The following is an 18,894-nucleotide window of genomic DNA, read 5'->3' on the forward strand; positions in this document are numbered from 1 at the left end:
TCTGGCAAGCAGCAGGTTGAATAGGACAAGTTAAAAGGCCGCAAAGCTTACCAGTTTTACTGAGATTCAGCCGTTTCTCTTATATAAACACTTCCTGGATTGCTGTAAACCTGTTAATTTCCAGAGTTCTAAAATGTTGATTTTTGACAAATTTGCTAAGTATTCTAATTGGTTTATGAAGGAGAGAATTTTCAGAGGTTATAACTTTGCCATGTTCTTGCCTTCACCCCTCTGCTTTGAATTCAACATCCAAAACATTATTTTATTTTATAGTACTTAAATATTGAGCTTATCACCTTTGTTTTAAAAATGAAGCAAAGCTGAAACATTTTAGTAATTAATGTTTGCTTTTTTCCCAGTTAAATGATAACCATAGATCATATTCATTATAAAACCATGCTTCTTTGTTTCCAACAGGAACTATCATGTATTCTATTACCTCCTGGCAGGAGCAAGTGAAGAAGAGAGATTAGCATTCCATCTTAAACAACCAGAAGAATATCATTATCTTAATCAGGTAAGCATTAATGAAAAGCATTTTCAAATTTAGGGCATTATTAAATTTTAGCTCTTAGTAACAGTTTTCTTTTCTTTCTTTTTTTTTTTTTTAGTACTTTGTTTTCCAAATCTGGTAATGGATATTAATTAGTATTTCCAAACATGCAATCTAAAAATTTGTGTGATGTAGTTCTCAAATTTAAAAATTATTACTCTCATGAGTTTTAAAAGAGTAGTTATATGTGTGCCTTTTGCATTTTTTGAGACTCTTTAAGAAAATAAAATATTTATAGGTATCTCCACGTTAGAAAAATGGTTTATTGTCTCAAAAGTAATTTACCTTTTACAGACCACCCATGTTAAATGATACTAATGCTTCCCTGCCCAGGTTGATTAGTTGTTTAGAGCATCATCCCCATATGCCAAGCTTCCGGTTCCAGTTCGATCTTTGGTCAGGGTGCAAACTAGAAGCAACCAAGGAATTAAAAAATAAGTGGACCAACAAATCGAGGTTTCTTTCTTTTCTTCCTTCTCTCTCTCGCAAGTCAATAAAATATATATATATTAGTATATATTGTTAAATGATACCAATGCTTAATGCTTGACCTTTGCAAGGGATTACTTGAGATTTCATTTGCATATTTTGAGGTCTAATACATAACCCTCTCTGCATTATACTGTAATACTGCCTTAAGGTATTATTATTTTCATAATTTAGTGAATGATCCTGTTAAACACTCAATATGAAATCTATCAAAGGAGTGACTTAGGAAATTTCTATCTTCCTTGAAACTAACATCATACTCCCAAACTTCCATAATAAGTACTAATTATCAAAACTTTTCATTACATTGATTTCACTAAGTTTATTATTTCTCATATTAGCAAAAATTCTAGGACCAACATTAATAGAATTGGTATGATAGTACATCAATGTCCCCTTCTTATTATTTTAATTTTTTGAGGCAAAAATATCTATGGAAAGACATTCATTTATGGTAATTAAAAAATCCTTATGAAGTTTTTGTAAGCAAATTGACACTTTGATAATGGCTGAAAGATTGTAGTATGTATTTAGGGTTATGAAAGAAACATCTTAGACTTTGCTGAAGAAAAAGCCTGCTGTATAACGGGTATTTCTTAATTTTGAAGTGACATTGAAATAACTTCGAATTGATATATTGAGAACTATGAAATTATTAAAAATATCACTTCCTGATATAATACTAGGCACTTGTCATATATAGACTTAAGTAGTATTTTTTACAAAAAAACATTGATGGGGCTTCTGATTTTACCTCCTCCCCTGTTTAAACGATTTTCATTATATTTGGGTAATTAAATATATTTATTTTTAAAAAGTAGTAATTGCCCACAAATGAGCTGATAGTTGTTCATATTAGAGAAGTTTAGAGTTACTGTTCTTCCAGATTTTTTGTAATCGGTGGCCATGCCATATGTATTCTTGTCATTAGGTCAGTATTCATAAATATGAGACTCAGCAGTTAATAAAAATCTCAGAGTCACTGGACAATAGTAGGTATCAACACTAATAAAAGAGAAAAATGGTAATTAGACTGGATAGATTGGATGTCTTCTGGATGTCCTTCCAGACAAAGCTGCAGTGGCTGCGAGGGCTGAGGAGGGCCGGCAGCTGCGGCGGCTGGCAGTGGCAGCAGCAGCAGGGTGATGGTGGCGGCGCCTTCCCCTGATTGGCCTGGTTGCCCCCTGCAGAGGGAGGCCAGAGGGAGCAGCAGCGGTGAGGTGATGGGAGTGGTGCCTTCCCCTGATCAGCCTGGTCACCTCCTGCAGAGGGAGGCCAAACTGTGGGGAGTGGGCCTAAGCCATCAGTAGGATATCCCCTGAGGGCCCCTGGACTGTGAAGGGGGCAGGCCAGGCTGAGGGACACCCCTCCTCCCAGTGCATGAAAATTCCAGTGCACTGGGCCTCTAGTGGTTATAATAATATATGATCCCTCAGAATTGGAATGTTTACCTGGTTGTTTCTTGTTTTATGCTGTTATACAAAATAACTTTTTTTGGATAGCATCAGTGACATCTGAACACTATGAGATTATTAGAAAAGTGTAATAACTATTATTTCTACCTAACTAATCTGCCTTACTTTCAGATAACAAAGAAACCCCTCAGACAGAGCTGGGATGATTATTGCTGTGATTCTGAGCCGGTCAGTACAAGTACCTAAATACTGTATGTTCCTCTTTTTTTAAAAAAATATATTTTATTGATTTTTTACAGAGAGGAAGGGAGAGAGAGAGAGAGTTAGAAACATCGATGAGAGAGAAACATCGATCAGCCGCCTCCTGCACATCTCCTACTGGGGATGTGCCCGCAACCCAGGTACATGCCCTTGACCGGAATCGAACCTGGGACCCTTCAGTCCGCAGGCTGGCGCTCTATCCACTGAGCCAAACCGGTTTCGGCCTGTATGTTCCTCTTAAGGGGCCCTTATCTTGCTCATGTGCATCTATTTCATGACTTAGAAAGAAAATCAGCTGACATACAAACAATCTAGGAAAAACTTACTGTTAAATTTCTTTCAATTGATATATATGGTTTGTTGACTAAAAATCATTTAATTTACTTTTTTTAGATATTTTTCTGCTAACAGTTATATTTAGTATTTAATGTGACAAATAATAAATTGATTGCATTCCTGATTTCAGCATTGATGTGGATCCTTATGAACTACAGGGGATTTCTCCTTAACATTTTTTTTCTCAAAAATTTTTAGTGGTTTACTCACATGAGTAGTATTTATTATTTATTTTTAAAAGTTATATCCTTCCTGTTTTATGTGTCAGTTAGCAGTCTACATCTGAATGCATGTGTAATTTTTCTGATTTTTTAATAGCAAGGGAGGCTATATTTATATTTTATGCTTTATATTATTTCATGTTTTACCAGGTGTACCGGTTAATAATGTGGACTTTTTTCAATAGATGGAATTGCACATATGTTGATATATATGTGATTTGATATGTATGCTATTTTGTTGTATTGACAGCAAGCTTCAAAACTTCATATGTCAAATTTTCTGAAGGTGTTAACATCATAGATATTTTTACGTTTAAAAATGTTGAATTTTGTGCCAAAAAAGAGCATTTGCGGGAAGTTTTAATTCATTACTTTATGTTGAAGAAAAATGCTGCTGAAAGTTATCATATACTTCAGGAAGCTTATGGTGAACATGCTCCATCTCAAGATACTTGTGAACGCTGGTTTAAATGCTTTAAAAGTGATGATTTCGATATGAAAGATAAAGAACGTCCAGGTCAACTGAAAAAGTTTGAAGACCAACTATTAACAAGCATTATTGGATGAAGATGCATGTCAAAGTAAATAACAACTTGCAGAAAGATTAAATGTTGCTCGGCAAACAATTTCCAATCATTTACAAGCAATGGGAAAGATTTTAAAGGAAGAAAAACGGGTGCTACATCAACTGAACAAAAGACAAGTGGCAAACCGAAAAGCCATCAGTAAAATGTTGCTTCAATGGCACGAAAGAAAGTCTTTTTTGCCTCGAATTGTGACTGGCGATGGAAAGTGGATTTATTTTGAGAATCCCAAATGCACAGAATCATGGGTTGATCCAGGTCAACCATCAACATCGACTGCAAGGCCAAATCTCTTCGGAAAGAAGACAGTGTTCTATGTTTGGTGGGATCAGGAAGGTGTGGTGTATTATGAGCTTCTAAAACCAGGTGAAACTGTTAATACTGATCACTACCGACAACAAATAATCAATTTGAACCACGCTTTGATCATAAAATGACCAGAATGGGCCAGAAGACACGGCAAAGTAATTTTGCTTCATGATGACACACCATCACACACTTTAAAACCAGTCAAAGACACGTTACAAGATCTTTCCTGGGAAATATTAACCCACCCGCTGTATTCCATAGACCTTGCTCCTTCAGATTACCACTTGTTACAATCGATGGCACATGCATTTTCTGAGCAGCATTTCAAAACGTACAAAGAAGTGGAAAATTGGGTCTCTGAATGGTTTGCCTCAAAACAAGAAAAGTTCTATTGGGATGGTATCCACAAATTACCTGAAAGATGGGGAAATGTGTAGCTAGTGATGGACATTTCTTTGAATAAATCACTTTTGATGTTTCTCTTGAAATTATTGTGTTTTCTTTGATTACAAAATCCACAATTATTAACTGGTACACCTGGTAAATTGAGTGATTTAAGGGCATATCTCTATATATAAAAAGTCAGTGTCCGTGATGACCAAGATGACCAAATGACCGGTTATCATGAGGTGCATTGAGCAGGCTCTGATGATTCAGCAATGGTGAACGGGGGAATTGGGTTGGGTGGCGGGAGGACTAGGTTGACTGTCAGGTCGTTGGGATCACCAGCTCATCCCCTGCTGATAGGGGGCTCAGGCCTGTGGGAAAGCAAGTGCTGGCGACTTCACCTCAATGCGTGTGTGCTGGGCTGGCTGCTGATGGATTGCGCTGCCTGCTCGAGGCCACTCATGCCGGGGCAGGTAGGTCGGGGGTGTGCCCCACAGCTTCAGTCAGTGACTCAACCCCCAGCCCCAGTGGCAATAGCGGCAGCGCATTCCATCAGCAGTGACCCAGCACACACACATGGAGGTGAAGTCTCCAGCACACACTTTCCCACAGGCCTTAGTCCCCGAGCAGCCCTGCGGCGGAGGCGGCATTCAGCCTGGGGATTGGTGAACAGGCAGAAGATAGCCCTGATTACAGGAGGTTAGGCCTAGGGACCCGACCCACATGATTTTGTGCGCTGGGCCTCTAGTAGAATATAAAATGACTAGAGGCCCGGTGCACAAAAATTTGTGCACTCGGGGAGGGAGGGGGGGGGGTCCCTCAGCCCGGCCTGTGCCCTCTCCCAGTCTGGGACCCCTCGGGAGATAACGACCTGCTGGCTTAGACCTGCTGCCGGGTGGTAGAGGGCAGGCCCAATCCCTAGGTGCAGCCCCTGGTCGGGCTCAGAGCAGGGCCATTTGGGGAGTTGGGGCACCGCCCCATGTCATGCACAGAGCAGGGAGGATCAGGAGGCTGCGATGCCACCCTCAGTCACGCTCAGGGTAGGGCCGATTGGGGGGCTGGGGCACCGCCCCCTGTCACACTCAAGGCAGGGTCGATGGGGAGGTTGCGGCGCCACCCCCTGTCACGCACAGAGCAGGGCCCATCAGGGGGGTTGGGGCGCCGCCACTCTCACACTCAGGGCAGGGCCGAAGGGGAGGTTATGGCTCTACCCTGTCACACACAGAGCAGGACCCGTTGGGGGGGGCGGGGGGGGGAGGGGGTTGGGGCACCACACCCTGTCACACACAGAGCCGCAGAGCGATCAGGGGGTTGGGGAGCTCCCCCCTATCAGGCACAGAGCAGGGCTGATCAGGGGGTTGGGGCGCCTTCCCCTGTCCCGAACAGAGCAGGGCGGATAGGGAGGTTGTGGCCCCGCCCCCTGTCGCACACAGAGCCGCAGGGCGATCAGGGGGTTCAGGGGGTTTGGGCACTGCCCCCTGTCACACTGATGCTGGTGCCGGGAGGCCTCGCGGCTCCGCTGATCCCCGTGCACTGGGTGTGTGTGGGGGGGGGAGTGTCCCTCAGCCCAGCCTGCCCCCTCTCACATACTGGGAGCCCTCAGGCATTGACCCCCATCACCCTCCAATCGCAGGATCGGCCCCTTGCCCAGGCCTGATGCCTCTGGCCTAGGCGTTCGGCCTGGGCAGTGGGGACCCGCAGCTGCAGCAGCCCCGCGATCGTGGGCTTCGCTTTAGGCCCAGGCAAGGGGCCCCTAGCTCCTGGGACTTCCAGCTTCGACCGTGCCCAGCTCCCATCGCTGGCTCCACCCCTACTTCCTGCTATCACTGGCCAGGGCGGAAAAGGCGCCCGATTCTCCGATCATGGCTGTGGGGCCCCCCAGCTCTTAGCTCCCCCCTGGGTTTCTGATCACTGTCAGTGGCAGGGGGCTTCTTCCTGCTTTCCCTTTGGCCTCCCTGCATTGTGCCTACATATGCAAATTAACCGCCAACTTGTTGGCAGTTAACTGCCATCTCAGTTGGCAGTTAATTTGCATATAGCCCTGATTAGCCAATGAAAAGGGTAGCTCGTACGCCAATTACCATTTTTCCCTTTTATTAGTGTTGATAAGGTAAATTTACCTTTATTTGTTATATTTTATGAGGACAACTTTATAATCATATAAAAGACACAAAATAATCTTTTTCCTTCCCTTTAGTTTGCAATTAGGTCAATGTAATAGGCTGAAAACACACACTCATCTATGTCAATTACTTACATAATGAACTAATTTATTAACAGGTCCTTTTGGAAACATAAAGTATCTTAGTCCTTGCTTTAAATAACCAGCATTTTAATTCTTACTTCATGTGATAAGAAACTCCACTAATTACAAAACAAGCTTATTTCAGAGTTGAAAAACATCAGTAATTATGGACATTAATTTTTCCCTTCAAAGTTTGTGTTAGCATTTTCTAATAAGTCAAGCAATTTAACATTTTGGAAAGTAAATTTTAGACATTTAAATGTATAGATTCTGATAAATTTTAGTAGAAAAATTTTATGCTCTTTTTCCACTGTTGAGAGGCTTCTATTTCTCACTTATTATACCATTGGGAAGTAGGTAAGAGACCTAGAAACTCATGGCCAATATAAGACTTGATTTTCTGTGCAGAGATTATAATAAAATTGTGAACAGATCTGCTGTTCTTTAGATAGTCTAAATAATGCTTATGAATTTGCGCTCCAAAGTAAACAGACCTAACTTGAATACTGGCTCAACCACTTACTAGTTTTGAGAACCTGATCAGGTCACTTAATTCTTTTGTTTCTATAATTTATTTAAGGAGTTAATAATGGCCTTTATCTTTTGTGAGTATTAAATTAGTGCATCTAAACAGCCTGACAGAGTGCTTAATCCTTAGTAAGTGCACAGTAAATGTTTCCACCACTGCTGCCACCATTGGAATCATCATTATCCATTTTTTCCTTTTGGAAGGATTTTTACAGCCATATTCTCCTACACCCTTAAGATTACTTTCATCACCACCATCCTGCTTCTTGTTTTCAAGTGTATTATAGTTTGAACTTTAATTATATTTTCTGTTGTTGGTTTTTTTCATAAGTAAAATTAATGAAAGCAATCAGTCAGTCCGAGGATCTTTTGTCCTTTCCTCTTAGCTCCTCCTCATAGTATATTTTGGGGCTATCTAAACTTTGTTTTCCTCTCTGTTATTAGAACTTATATAGTCCTATCTGGTTTGGCTCAGTGGATAGAGCGTCAGCCTGCGGACTAAAGGTCCTGGGTTTGATTCCGGTCAAGGGAAGATGCCTGGGTTTCAGGTTTGATCCCCAGTAGGGGGCATGCAGGAGGCAGCCAATCAATGATTCTCTCTCATCATTGATGTTTCTCTCTCTTTCTCCTTTTCCTTTCCTCTCTGAAATCAATATAAATATATTTTAAAGAAGAACTTATATAACTAGAATTATAGGAAGAGAGAATTGGTAAGGACTGTAATGCTAGTTGTGCTATATTACTTATCATACATATTATGGAATTGTATAAATGATCCCAAGGGAAACTATAATGAGAAAATTGCTTTTAACAGAGAACCTAGTGTTATCTATTGGATGGTGATTTAATTTCTTTTAAGAATTATCCTATTAAATAAGCTCAAGCAACTAGTGTTACATGGTAATGCAGAATATTTAGTACTGGATAGATTTTGGTTTGGCTGTCCATGTCATATAGGCGAGTTATTTAACCGCTGATTCTGTTTCTTCCCTACAAATGGACATACAGTTATATATACATACCCATCTTTTTGTGTTTTGAGGATTTAGTGAGATTATATATGTGAAGTGACTCTCTCATCATAACTCCCATATGTAGAAGACAATTATTAATGCTAATTTCCCTTCTTTAAACAGTAATCATCTATTCAAATAGTTTTACCTTAAAGCTAGTTTTGAATAACTTCTTATTTTTCAGAGCCAATCTTTGAATGATTTTAGGGTCCAACTATGAGGCAAAGTTTTAATGAGAATTATCATAATAAATCTCAGAATACTGTCATGTCTACCATGCTGCAGAGGAATTAGATTTTACTATCCAATGAGAACAAGTGCACACCGTGGTCATTACTACTACCTTTGTAGGAATCCAAACATCTGTATAATACCTGGCAGCCTATTTTTCTATGAGGTAGACATGCTGCAGTATATAGGTAGATCCTGATGCAATTTGAGTAGGATCTTTAGAATCTGTAATGTTTCCATTTCTTTCTATTTTATGTGTTTCTACAGCATAAAGACTCTTACTACCATTCCTTGTCTGAAAGTTTATAAGTTTGTTGTAATTCCCTCCAATGTATCTTTTCTGGCTTTATTCTTTACCCTGTGCCAGTCCAATATAAGGTCTCTTCATGCTGTAGATTGTTTTTTGCATACATTTTTCCATTTAAAAACCACTGTAACATCCATATTATATTTGATCATTATAAAACCCCTGGCTGTAGTTAGTTTGATTACCTCTCACCTGAGAAGCAATGGGGACTCAGAATTTAAGGGACTTCCCCCAGGGTGGTGAAGGAAGTTAATAGTGTAACTGGGATTCCAGTCAGGCTATTTTTTCTCTCTCTGTCCCCCTCTCCCTCTCTCCCTCTCTCCCTCTTTCTCCCTCCCCCTCCCTCCCCCTGTAAATGAACTCCAGTATCTTTACTCTCATAATGAATTATTATGACTTATGTCCTGCACCATCAACTGTAGTTATAAAAAACCATGATTTTCCAAATATCATTTTTCTTCTTTTTTTATCATTTAAAGTATTACAAATAGTACATATGTCTCCTTCCCCCCCCCCCCAGTTGACCTTCCCTCAGCCTCCTCTACTCCCCAGCACATGCCCTCTCCCCATTCCCAGTGTTTTGCGTCCATTGGTTATGATTATATGCATGCATAAAAGTCCTTTGGTTGATCTCTTACCCCCGCATCCTCCACCCCTTCCCAGCCTTCCCCCTGTCATTTGATAGTCTGTTTGATGCTTCTCTGCCTCTGTATCTACCTTTTTGTTCATCAGGTTATAATGTTCTTTATTATCCATAAATGAGATTCATGTGGTATTTTTCTTTCACTGACTGGCTTATTACACTTAGCATAATGCTCTCCAGTTCCATCCATGCAAATGGCAAGAATTCCTTCTTTTTTATAGCAGCATAGTAGTCCATTGTGTAGATGTACCAAAGTTTTCTAATCCACTCATCTGCTGATGGGGATTTAGGCTGTTTCCAAATCTTAGCTATTGTACATTGTGCTGCTATGAACACAGGGGTGCATATATCCTTTCTAATTGGTGTTTCTGTTTTCTTGGGATATATTTCTAAAAGTGGTATTATTGGATCAAATGGCAGTTCATTTTTAATTTTTTGAGGAAACACCATACTGTTTTCTTTTTTTAAAATTGTTTTATTGCTTAAAGTATTACAAAGAGTATTATATATGTCTCCTTTTTTTTCTCCCTTTGACCCTCCCCTAGCCTCCCATACCCCCCAGTGTCTTGTGTCCATTGGTTATGCTCATATGCATGCATACAAGTCCTTCGGTTGATCTCTTACCCACCCGCCAATTCTCCCCGGCCTTCCTGCTGTAGTTTGACAGTCTGTTCGATGTTGCTCTGCCCCTGTATCTATTTTTGCTCATCAGTTTATAATGGACTTAATTATCCATAAATGAGTGAGATCATGTGGTATTTTTCTTTCATTGACTGGATTATTTCACTTAGCATAACGTTCTCCAGTTCCATCCATGCTGTTGCAAATGGTAAGAATTCCTTCTTTTTTACAGCAGCATAGTATTCCATCTGTAGATCAGGGGTCCTCAAACTTTTTAAACAGGGGGCCAGTTCACTGTCCCTCAGACCATTGGAGGGCCTGACTATAATTTAAAAAAAAACTATGAACAAATTCCTATTCACACTGCACATATCTTATTTTGAAGTAAAAACAAAACAAAACGGGAACAAATACAATATTTGTATTTGCTTGTGGCCCGCGGGCCGTAGTTTGAGGACCACTGGTGTAGATGTACCACAGTTTTCTAATCCATTCATCTGCTGATGGGCACTTAGGCTGTTTCCAGATCTTAGCTGTGGTGAATTGTGCTGCTATGAACATAGGGGTGCATATATCCTTTCTGATTGGTGTTTCTGGTTACTTGGGATATATTCCTAGAAGTGGGATCACTGGGTCAAATGGGAGTTCCATTTTTAACTTTTTGAGGAAACTCCATACTGTCTTCCATAGTGGCTGCACCAGTCTGCATTCCCAACAGCAGTGCACGAGTGTTCCTTTTTCTCCACATCCTCTCCAACACTTGTCGTTTGTTGATTTGTTGATGATAGCCAGTCTGACAGTGTGAGATAGTACCTCATTGTTGTTTTGATTTGCATTTCTTGGATGATTAGTACATTTGAGCATGTTTTCATATGTCTCTTGGCTTTCTGAATGTCCTCTTTTGAAAAGTGTCTATTTAGGTCCTTTGCCCATTTTTTGACTGGATTGTTTATCTTCCTTTTGTTAGGTTGTATGAGTTCCCTATAAATGTTGGAGATTAAACCCTTATCAGTGATAACATTGGCAAATATGTTCTCCCATGCAGTGGGCTTTCTTGTTGTTTTGTTGATGGTTTCTTTTGCTGTGCAGAAGTTTTTTATTTTGATGCAGTCCCATTTGTTTATTGTCTCTTTAGTTTCCAATGCCCTAGGAGCTGTATCGGCGAAGAAATTGCTTTGGCATATGTCTGAGATTTTGTTGCCTTTGGATTCTTCTAGTATTTTTATGGTTTCCCGTCGTACTTTTAAGTCCTTTATCCATTTTGAGTTTATTTTTGTGTATGGTGTAAGTTGGGGTCTAGTTTCAATATTTTGCATGCATCTGTCTAATTTTCCCAACACCATTTATTGAAGAGAGTATCTTGACTCCATTGTATGTTCTTTTTTTTTTTTAATTAAATCTTTATTGTTCAGATTATTACATTTGTTCCTTTTTTTCCCCCCATAACTCCCCTCCTCCCAGTTCCCGCCCCACCCTCCGCCCTCACTCCCTACCCACTGTCCTCATCCATAGGTGCACGATTTTTGTCCAGTCTCTTCCCACATCTCCCACACTCCTTTCCCCCCCAAGAATAGTCAGTCCATACCCTTTCTATGTCCCTGATTCTATTATAATCAACAGTTCATTCTGTTCATCAGATTATTTATTCACTTGATTCTTAGATTCACTTGTTGATAGATGCATATTTGTTGTTCATAATTTGTATCTTTACCTTTTTCTTCCTCTTCCTCTTCTTAAAGGATACCTTTCAGCATTTCATATAATCCTGGTTTGGTGGTGATGAACTCCTTTAGCTTTTCCTTATCTGTGAAGCTCTTTATCTGACCTTCAATTCTGAATGATAGCTTTGCTGGATAAAGTAATCTTGGTTGTAGGTTCTTGGTATTCATCACTTTGAATATTTCTTGCCACTCCCTTCTGGCCTGCAAAGTTTCTGTTGAGAAATCAGCTGACAGTCGTATGGGTATTCCCTTGTAGGTAACTGAGTTTCTTTCTCTTGCTGTTTTTAAGATTCTCTCTTTATCTTTTGATCTTGGCATTTTAATGATGATGTGTCTTGGTGTGGTCCTCTTTGGATTCCTTTTGTTTGGGGTTCTCCGCGCTTCTTGGACCTGTAAGTCCATTTCTTTCACCAGGTGGGGGAAGTTTTCTGTCATTATTTCTTCAAATAGGTTTTCAATATCTTGCTCTCTCTCATCTTCTGGCACCCCTATAATTCTGATGTTGGTACGCTTGAAGCTGTCCCAGAGGCTCCTTACACTATCCTCGCATTTTTGGATTCTTTTTTCATTTTGCTTTTCCGGTTGGATGTTTTTTGCTTCCTCGCATTTCAAATCATTGACTTTTTTTTTTTTAATTAAATCTTTATTGTTCAGATTATTACATTTGTTCCTCTTTTTCCCCCCCCCATAACTCCCCTCCTCCCAGTTCCCGCCCCACCCTCCGCCCTCACTCCCCACCCACTGTCCTCATCCATAAGTGCACGATTTTTGTCCAGTCTCTTCCCACATCTCCCACACCCCTTTCTCCCCCAAGAATAGTCAGTCCATTCCCTTTCTATGTCCCTGATTCTATTATAATCAACAGTTCATTCTGTTCATCAGATTATTTATTCACTTGATTCTTAGATTCACTTGTTGATAGATGCATATTTGTTGTTCATAATGTGTATCTTTACCTTTTTCTTCCTCTTCCTCTTCCTCTTCTTAAAGGATACCTTTCAGCATTTCATATAATCCTGGTTTGGTGGTGATGAACTCCTTTAGCTTTTCCTTATCTGTGAAGCTCTTTATCTGACCTTCAATTCTGAATGATAGCTTTGCTGGATAAAGTAATCTTGGTTGTAGGTTCTTGGTATTCATCACTTTGAATATTTCTTGCCACTCCCTTCTGGCCTGCAAAGTTTCTGTTGAGAAATCAGCTGACAGTCGTATGGGTATTCCCTTGTAGGTAACTGAGTTTCTTTCTCTTGCTGTTTTTAAGATTCTCTCTTTGTCTTTTGCTCTTGGCATTTTAATTATGATGTGTCTTGGTGTGGTCCTCTTTGGATTCCTTTTGTTTGGGGTTCTCCATGCTTCTTGGACCTGTAAGTCCATTTCTTTCACCAGGTGGGGGAAGTTTTCTGTCATTATTTCTTCAAATAGGTTTTCAATATCTTGCTCTCTCTCATCTTCTGGCACCCCTATAATTCTGATGTTGGTACGCTTGAAGCTGTCCCAGAGGCTCCTTACACTATCCTCGCATTTTTGGATTCTTTTTTCATTTTGCTTTTCCGGTTGGATGTTTTTTGCTTCCTCGTATTTCAAATCATTGACTTGATTCTTGCGCTCCTCTTGTCTGCTGTCGGGCGTCTGTATAATATTCGTTATTTCAGTCTGTGTATGCTTAATTTCTAGTTGGTTCCCCAATATAAGATCGAGGGTCTTATTAGTTTTCGTGTAGATCTCATTAAGTTTATCGGCAGCTTCTAAACAGTTCTTGAGAGACCTTAAAAGTGTGGTTCTGAACTCTATATCTTCCTTTGACAATTTTGTCCTGTTTCTTTGTCTCCGCATTTTGTTATGCTTCCTTGGTGCACCCCCTAGTGGTCTTTGTTCACAGTCTTATAGTTAAATCTTGATTGTTGTAGCTAATTCCAGGGAGGGTTTGACCTCCAGGCCAAGTGGCTATGAGAATCAGCTGTGTCAGCAGTGAGAGAACTTCTGTCCTCTAGGGAGGTGCTAATCTAGCCTTTGCCTGAGGCTATCTGGCAAATGCCTTTGCCTGAGGCTATCCGGCAAATGCCTCTGTGCAGGGCTTGGGCGGGGTGGGTCGCACAGGATCAACAGGGTGGGCCGGAGAGAGCAGTTATGGCGGCTCTCAGTCCTGTCCCAAGGGGCTCTGCCTCTCTGAGTCCCAGCACCCGCTGCAAAGCTCGGAGAGAAAGCTGCACTCGCTCTGATCGAAGCCAGACAGTCCCGCTTCTCCCGTTTGAGTCTGGGTCCCTAAAGACTCGCCCGGATCTGGTGCTCAGAGTCTGCGACTCCCTCCCGATTGAAAACGCCAACCGCGCCCTCCGCCGCCAGCCCGCTCCGCGCACTCCGCACCTCAGAATTTGACTTCAGCACTGCGCCTCCTCTGAGTGTCCGTATGCGTTTCTCTTTCCTCCTAGTTGTAGGACTTCCACTCAGCCAGCATTCCTGTGGTTCTGGGTGATGTCCCTTCCGTTTTTTGGTTTCACTTTTGAAGTAGTTGTTCAAAGCAGCAAACTCCGGCATTAACCTATGCCGCCATCTTCTCCATTGTATGTTCTTGCCTCCTTTGTCAAATATTAATTGAGCATATGGTTTCGGGCCGATTTCTGGGCTCTCTATTCTATTCCATTGATCTATATGTCTGTTCTGTGCCAATACCAGGTAGTTTGAGAACAGTGGCTTTGTAATACAGCTTGATATCTGGTATTGAGATCCCACCTACTTTGTTCTTTCTCAGGATCGCTGAAGCTATTCGGGGTCTTTTTTTATTCCAGATGAATTTTTGGAGAGTTCGTTCTAGGCCTGTGAAATATGCCGTTGGTATTTTAATGGGAAGTGCGTTGAATTTATAGATTGCTTTGTGTAGTATGGACATTTTAATGATATTGATTCTATCAATCCAAGAACATAGTATGTTCTTCCATCTGTTTATGTCTTCCTCTATCTCTTTTTTCAACGTCCTGTAGTTTTCTGAGTAGAGGTCTTTTACCTCCATAGTTTAGTTTATTCCTAGGTAGCTTAATTTTTTTGGTGCGATGGTAAACGGGATTGTTTTTATAATCTCTCTTTCTGAAAGTTCACTATTGGTGTATAGAAATGCCATAGATTTCTTGGCGTTAATTTTGTATCCTGCTACATTGCCGAATTCATTTATTAAGTCTAATAATTTTTTGATGGAGTCTTTAGGAATTTTTATGCATAATATCATGTCATCTGCAAATAAGGACAGTTTTCCTTATTCTTTCCCAATTTGGATGCCTTTTATTTCTTCTTCTTGTCTAATTGCAATGGCTAATACTTCCAGTACTATATTGAACAGGAGTGGTGAGAGTGGGCATCCCTGTCTTGTTTCTGTTCTTAGGGGAAATGGTGTTAGTTTTTGTCCATTGAGTATGATGTTGGCTGTGGGTTTGTCATATATGGCTTTTATTATGTTGAGGTATGATCCTTCCATTCCCACCTTGCTGAGAGTTTTTATCAAAAATGGGTGTTGAATTTTGTCAAACGCTTTTTCTGCATCAATTGAAATGACTGCGGTTTTTTCTTTCAATTTGTTTATGTGATGTATCACATTTATTGATTTGCGGATATTGTACCATCCTTGCATTCCTGGGATAAATCCTACTTGGTCATGGTGTATGATCTTTCTGATGTACTGCTGGATCCGATTTGCTAAGATTTTGTTGAGGATTTTGGCATCTATGTTCATGAGGGATATTGGCCTGTAATTCTCTTTCATTGTGTTGTCTTTACCTGGTTTTGGTATTAGGGTGATGCTGGCTTCATAGAATGAGCTTGGAAGTGTTCCTTCCTCTTGGATTTTTTTGTATTAGTCTGAGGAGAATAGGTTTTAGTTCTTCCTTGAATGTTTTGTGAAGCTGTCTGGTCCTGGGCTTCTGTTTGCTGGAAGCTTTTTGATTACTGCTTCAATTTCTTCCATAGTTATTGGCCTGTTGAGATTTTCAGATTCTTCCTGATTGAGTTTTGGAATGTTGTATTTTTCTAGGAATATGTCCATTTCCTCCAGGTTGCCTAATTTGTTGGAGTAGAGTTGTCTATAGTATTGTTTAACAATCATTTGTATTTCTGTGGGATCTGTTGTTATGTCGCCTCTATCGTTTCTGATTTTGTTTATTTTGGTCCTCTCTCTTTGCTTATTGTTGAGCCTGGCTAGAGGTTCATGAATCTTGTTTATCCTTTCAAAGAACCAGGTCTTGATTTCATTGATTTTATGTAGTGTTTTTTTGGTCTCTGTGTCATTTATTTCTGCTCTAATCTTTATTATCTCCTTCCTTCTGCTCATTCTGGGTTTTTCTTGTTGCTCTCTTTCTAATTCTTTGAGTTGTAGAGTTAGATGATTTACTACCTTTTTTCTTGTTTTTTGAGATAGGCCTGTAGAGCTATAAACTTCCCTGTCAGGATTGCTTTCATTGTGTCCCATAGGTTTTGGATTGTTGTGTTTTCATTGTCATTAGTTTCCAGGATGTTTTTAATTTCTTCTTTGATCTCATTGGTAACCCAATCAATATTTAGTAACATGCTATTCAGCTTCCAAGTATTTGAGCATTTTGAGTTGTTTTTATTGTAGTTTATTTCTAATATTATGCCCTTGTGGTCTGAGAAGATGCTTGGTATGATTTCAGTCTTCTTGAATTTGGGGAGACTTTGTTTGTGACCCAATATGTGGTCTATTTTTGAATATGTCCCATGAGCACTTGAGAAGAACGTGCATTTCGTGGATTTGGGGTGAAATGTTCTGAAGATGGCAATTAGATCCATCTGATCTAGTGAGTCATTTAGGATTGCTGTTTCTTTGCTGATTTTTTGTCTAGAGGATTTATCCAGTGATGTCAGTGGTGTATTAAAGTCCCCTACTATGATTGTATTGTTGTCGGTCTCTCCCTTGATATCTTCCAGGAGTTTTTTTTATGTATTTGGGTGCTCCTGTATTGGGTGCATATATGTTTATCAGGGTTATATCTTATTGTTGTATTGATCCCTTTAGTATGAAGTGGCCTCCCTTATCTCTTGTGATAGCCTTCACTTTGAGGTCTATTTTTTCCATTATAAGTATTGCTACCCCAGCTTTTTTTTTCATTTCCATTTGCCTGAAAGACATTTTTCCATCCCTTCACTTTCAGTCTGTGTCAGTCCCTTCTAATGAGGTGGGTCTCTTGTAGACAGTAAATGTACGGGTCATTTTTTTTATCCATTGTGTCACTCGATGTCTTTTGATTGGAGAATTTAGTCCATTTACGTTTAAAGTTATTATTGAAAGGTACTTGTTTGTAGCCATTTCTGTTTTTTTGTGGCTGTTTTCTTTCTGAGCTTTTTCTTCTTTTTTACACCAGTCCCTTTAGCATTTCTTGCATAGCTGGCTTGGTGGTGATAAACTCCCTTAGCCTTTTTTTTTTGTCTGTGAAGCTTCTTATTTCCCCTTCAATTTTGAATGATAGCCTTGCTGGATAGAGTATTCTTGGATTCAGTCCCTTGCTTTGCATCACTTTGTAAATTTCCGTCCATTCTTTTCTGGCCTGATGTGTTTCTTTTGAGAAATCATTTGATAATCTAATGGGAGATCCCTTGAATGTAACTTTCTGTCTCTCTCTTATAGCCTTTAAGATTCTCTCTTTGTCCTGAACATTTGCCATGGTAATTATGATGTGTCTTGGTGTGGGTCCTTTCGGGTTCACCTTGTTTGAGACTCTCTGTGCTTGTGTGATTTTTTTCTTCCCCCACCTCCGGGAAGTTTTCTGATATTATTTCTTCAAATATGTTTTCTAACCCTTGTTCCTCCTTCTGTTGTTCTGGCATCCCTATTATTCGTATGTTGTTTCTTTTCATGTTGTCGCATAGCTCCCTTAGGCTCTCCTCCTGTCTTTTATTTTTTTCCTTCAATTGCTGTTCAGTTTGGGTGTGTTTTGTTTCCCTGTCTTCTAATTTGCTAATTCGGTCCTCCGCTTCTCCTATTCTACTGTTGAAGCTTTCAATGGTGTTTTTTATTGCAGCTATATCACTCTTCATTTCTTCTTGGTTCTTACATAATTTATTGATTTTTTTCATCTGTTTCTTCTTGCTTCTCGCATAAGTTGTTGATTTTTTCCTCCATCCGGTTTATGCACTCTAGGACCCTTAATCTGAATTCTTTTTCTGTCCTGTTGCATGCCTCTGTATCACTTAGCTGCTTTTCTGGTGAGTCCTCCTTTTCTTTCCTTTGGGGTTTCTTTGTCTACCCATGTTTGATCGTACCACCATATCTAGATGTTGAGTCGTTCAGTGGCTCCTCAGGCTGTGGTTGCTCCTCGGGCGGTTGTGGTAGCAGCTGCTCCTCAGCTGGTAGCAGCTCCTTTGGTGGGTGCTGTTCACAGTTTTGGTGGCTCCTCTGGTTGGTGGGGGGAGGCTTCACACACAGCTGCTGTTGCTCAGACAGAGGGTGTGGTGACCAGGAGGCTGCTGTTCCTTGCATAGGGGATCATAATCTGTCTTTGAATTGGTGCATTTATGCCACTGACTTTCAGAGTGCTTACTGATAGAGTTCCTACAATATCAGGCGGCTTCTGGGGCTTCTGGGGCAGGGATGCCTTGCTGCCTAGGACCCGCCAATGATCGGGTCCCCGGCAGCAAGGTGGGGCCTGCTCCTGGGGGTGGCCCTGCCCTGGATGGCAACGCGCTGGCGGCTCGCGCTGTCCCACCCTGCCTGAAGTATGCATATTAGCCGCCATCTTGGCAGTTAATTTGCATATTGCACTTATTAGCCAATGGGAGGCATAGCAAAGGTACGGTCAATTGCCATGTTTGTCTATTATTAGATAGGATTGTAATATTCCTTTGGGAACAGACAAGAAGACTATTAATTATGAGAATCATTGTTATATCATTGAGTTTACTCAAGTGGAAGCACAGAACCCCTCAACCCCCGTACTCGTTATAGATAAATGTTTATTAAATCATAAAATAAATGAGATGTTTGGGGTCTTGGAGGAAAGAAGCAAGAGCATTTTAAAAAGTTTTACTATAG

General features: G+C 40.4%; 1 protein-coding gene across 13 annotated transcripts in view; it reads left to right on the top strand.

Moving 5' to 3' along the window:
* Positions 1–18,894, top strand: part of MYO9A (myosin IXA) — a 483,806-nt gene that overhangs the window by 142,833 nt on the left and 322,079 nt on the right. For all 13 annotated transcript variants that reach the window (XM_059658301.1, XM_059658294.1, XM_059658330.1 and 10 more), the window contains exons 5-6: positions 418–517; positions 2,629–2,685. In XM_059658301.1, the coding sequence (XP_059514284.1) occupies positions 418–517; positions 2,629–2,685 (157 nt within the window). The remainder of the gene's footprint in view (positions 1–417; positions 518–2,628; positions 2,686–18,894) is intronic.

The sequence above is a fragment of the Myotis daubentonii genome, chromosome 1 (genome assembly GCF_963259705.1).
Source record: "Myotis daubentonii chromosome 1, mMyoDau2.1, whole genome shotgun sequence".
NCBI lineage: Eukaryota > Metazoa > Chordata > Mammalia > Chiroptera > Vespertilionidae > Myotis > Myotis daubentonii.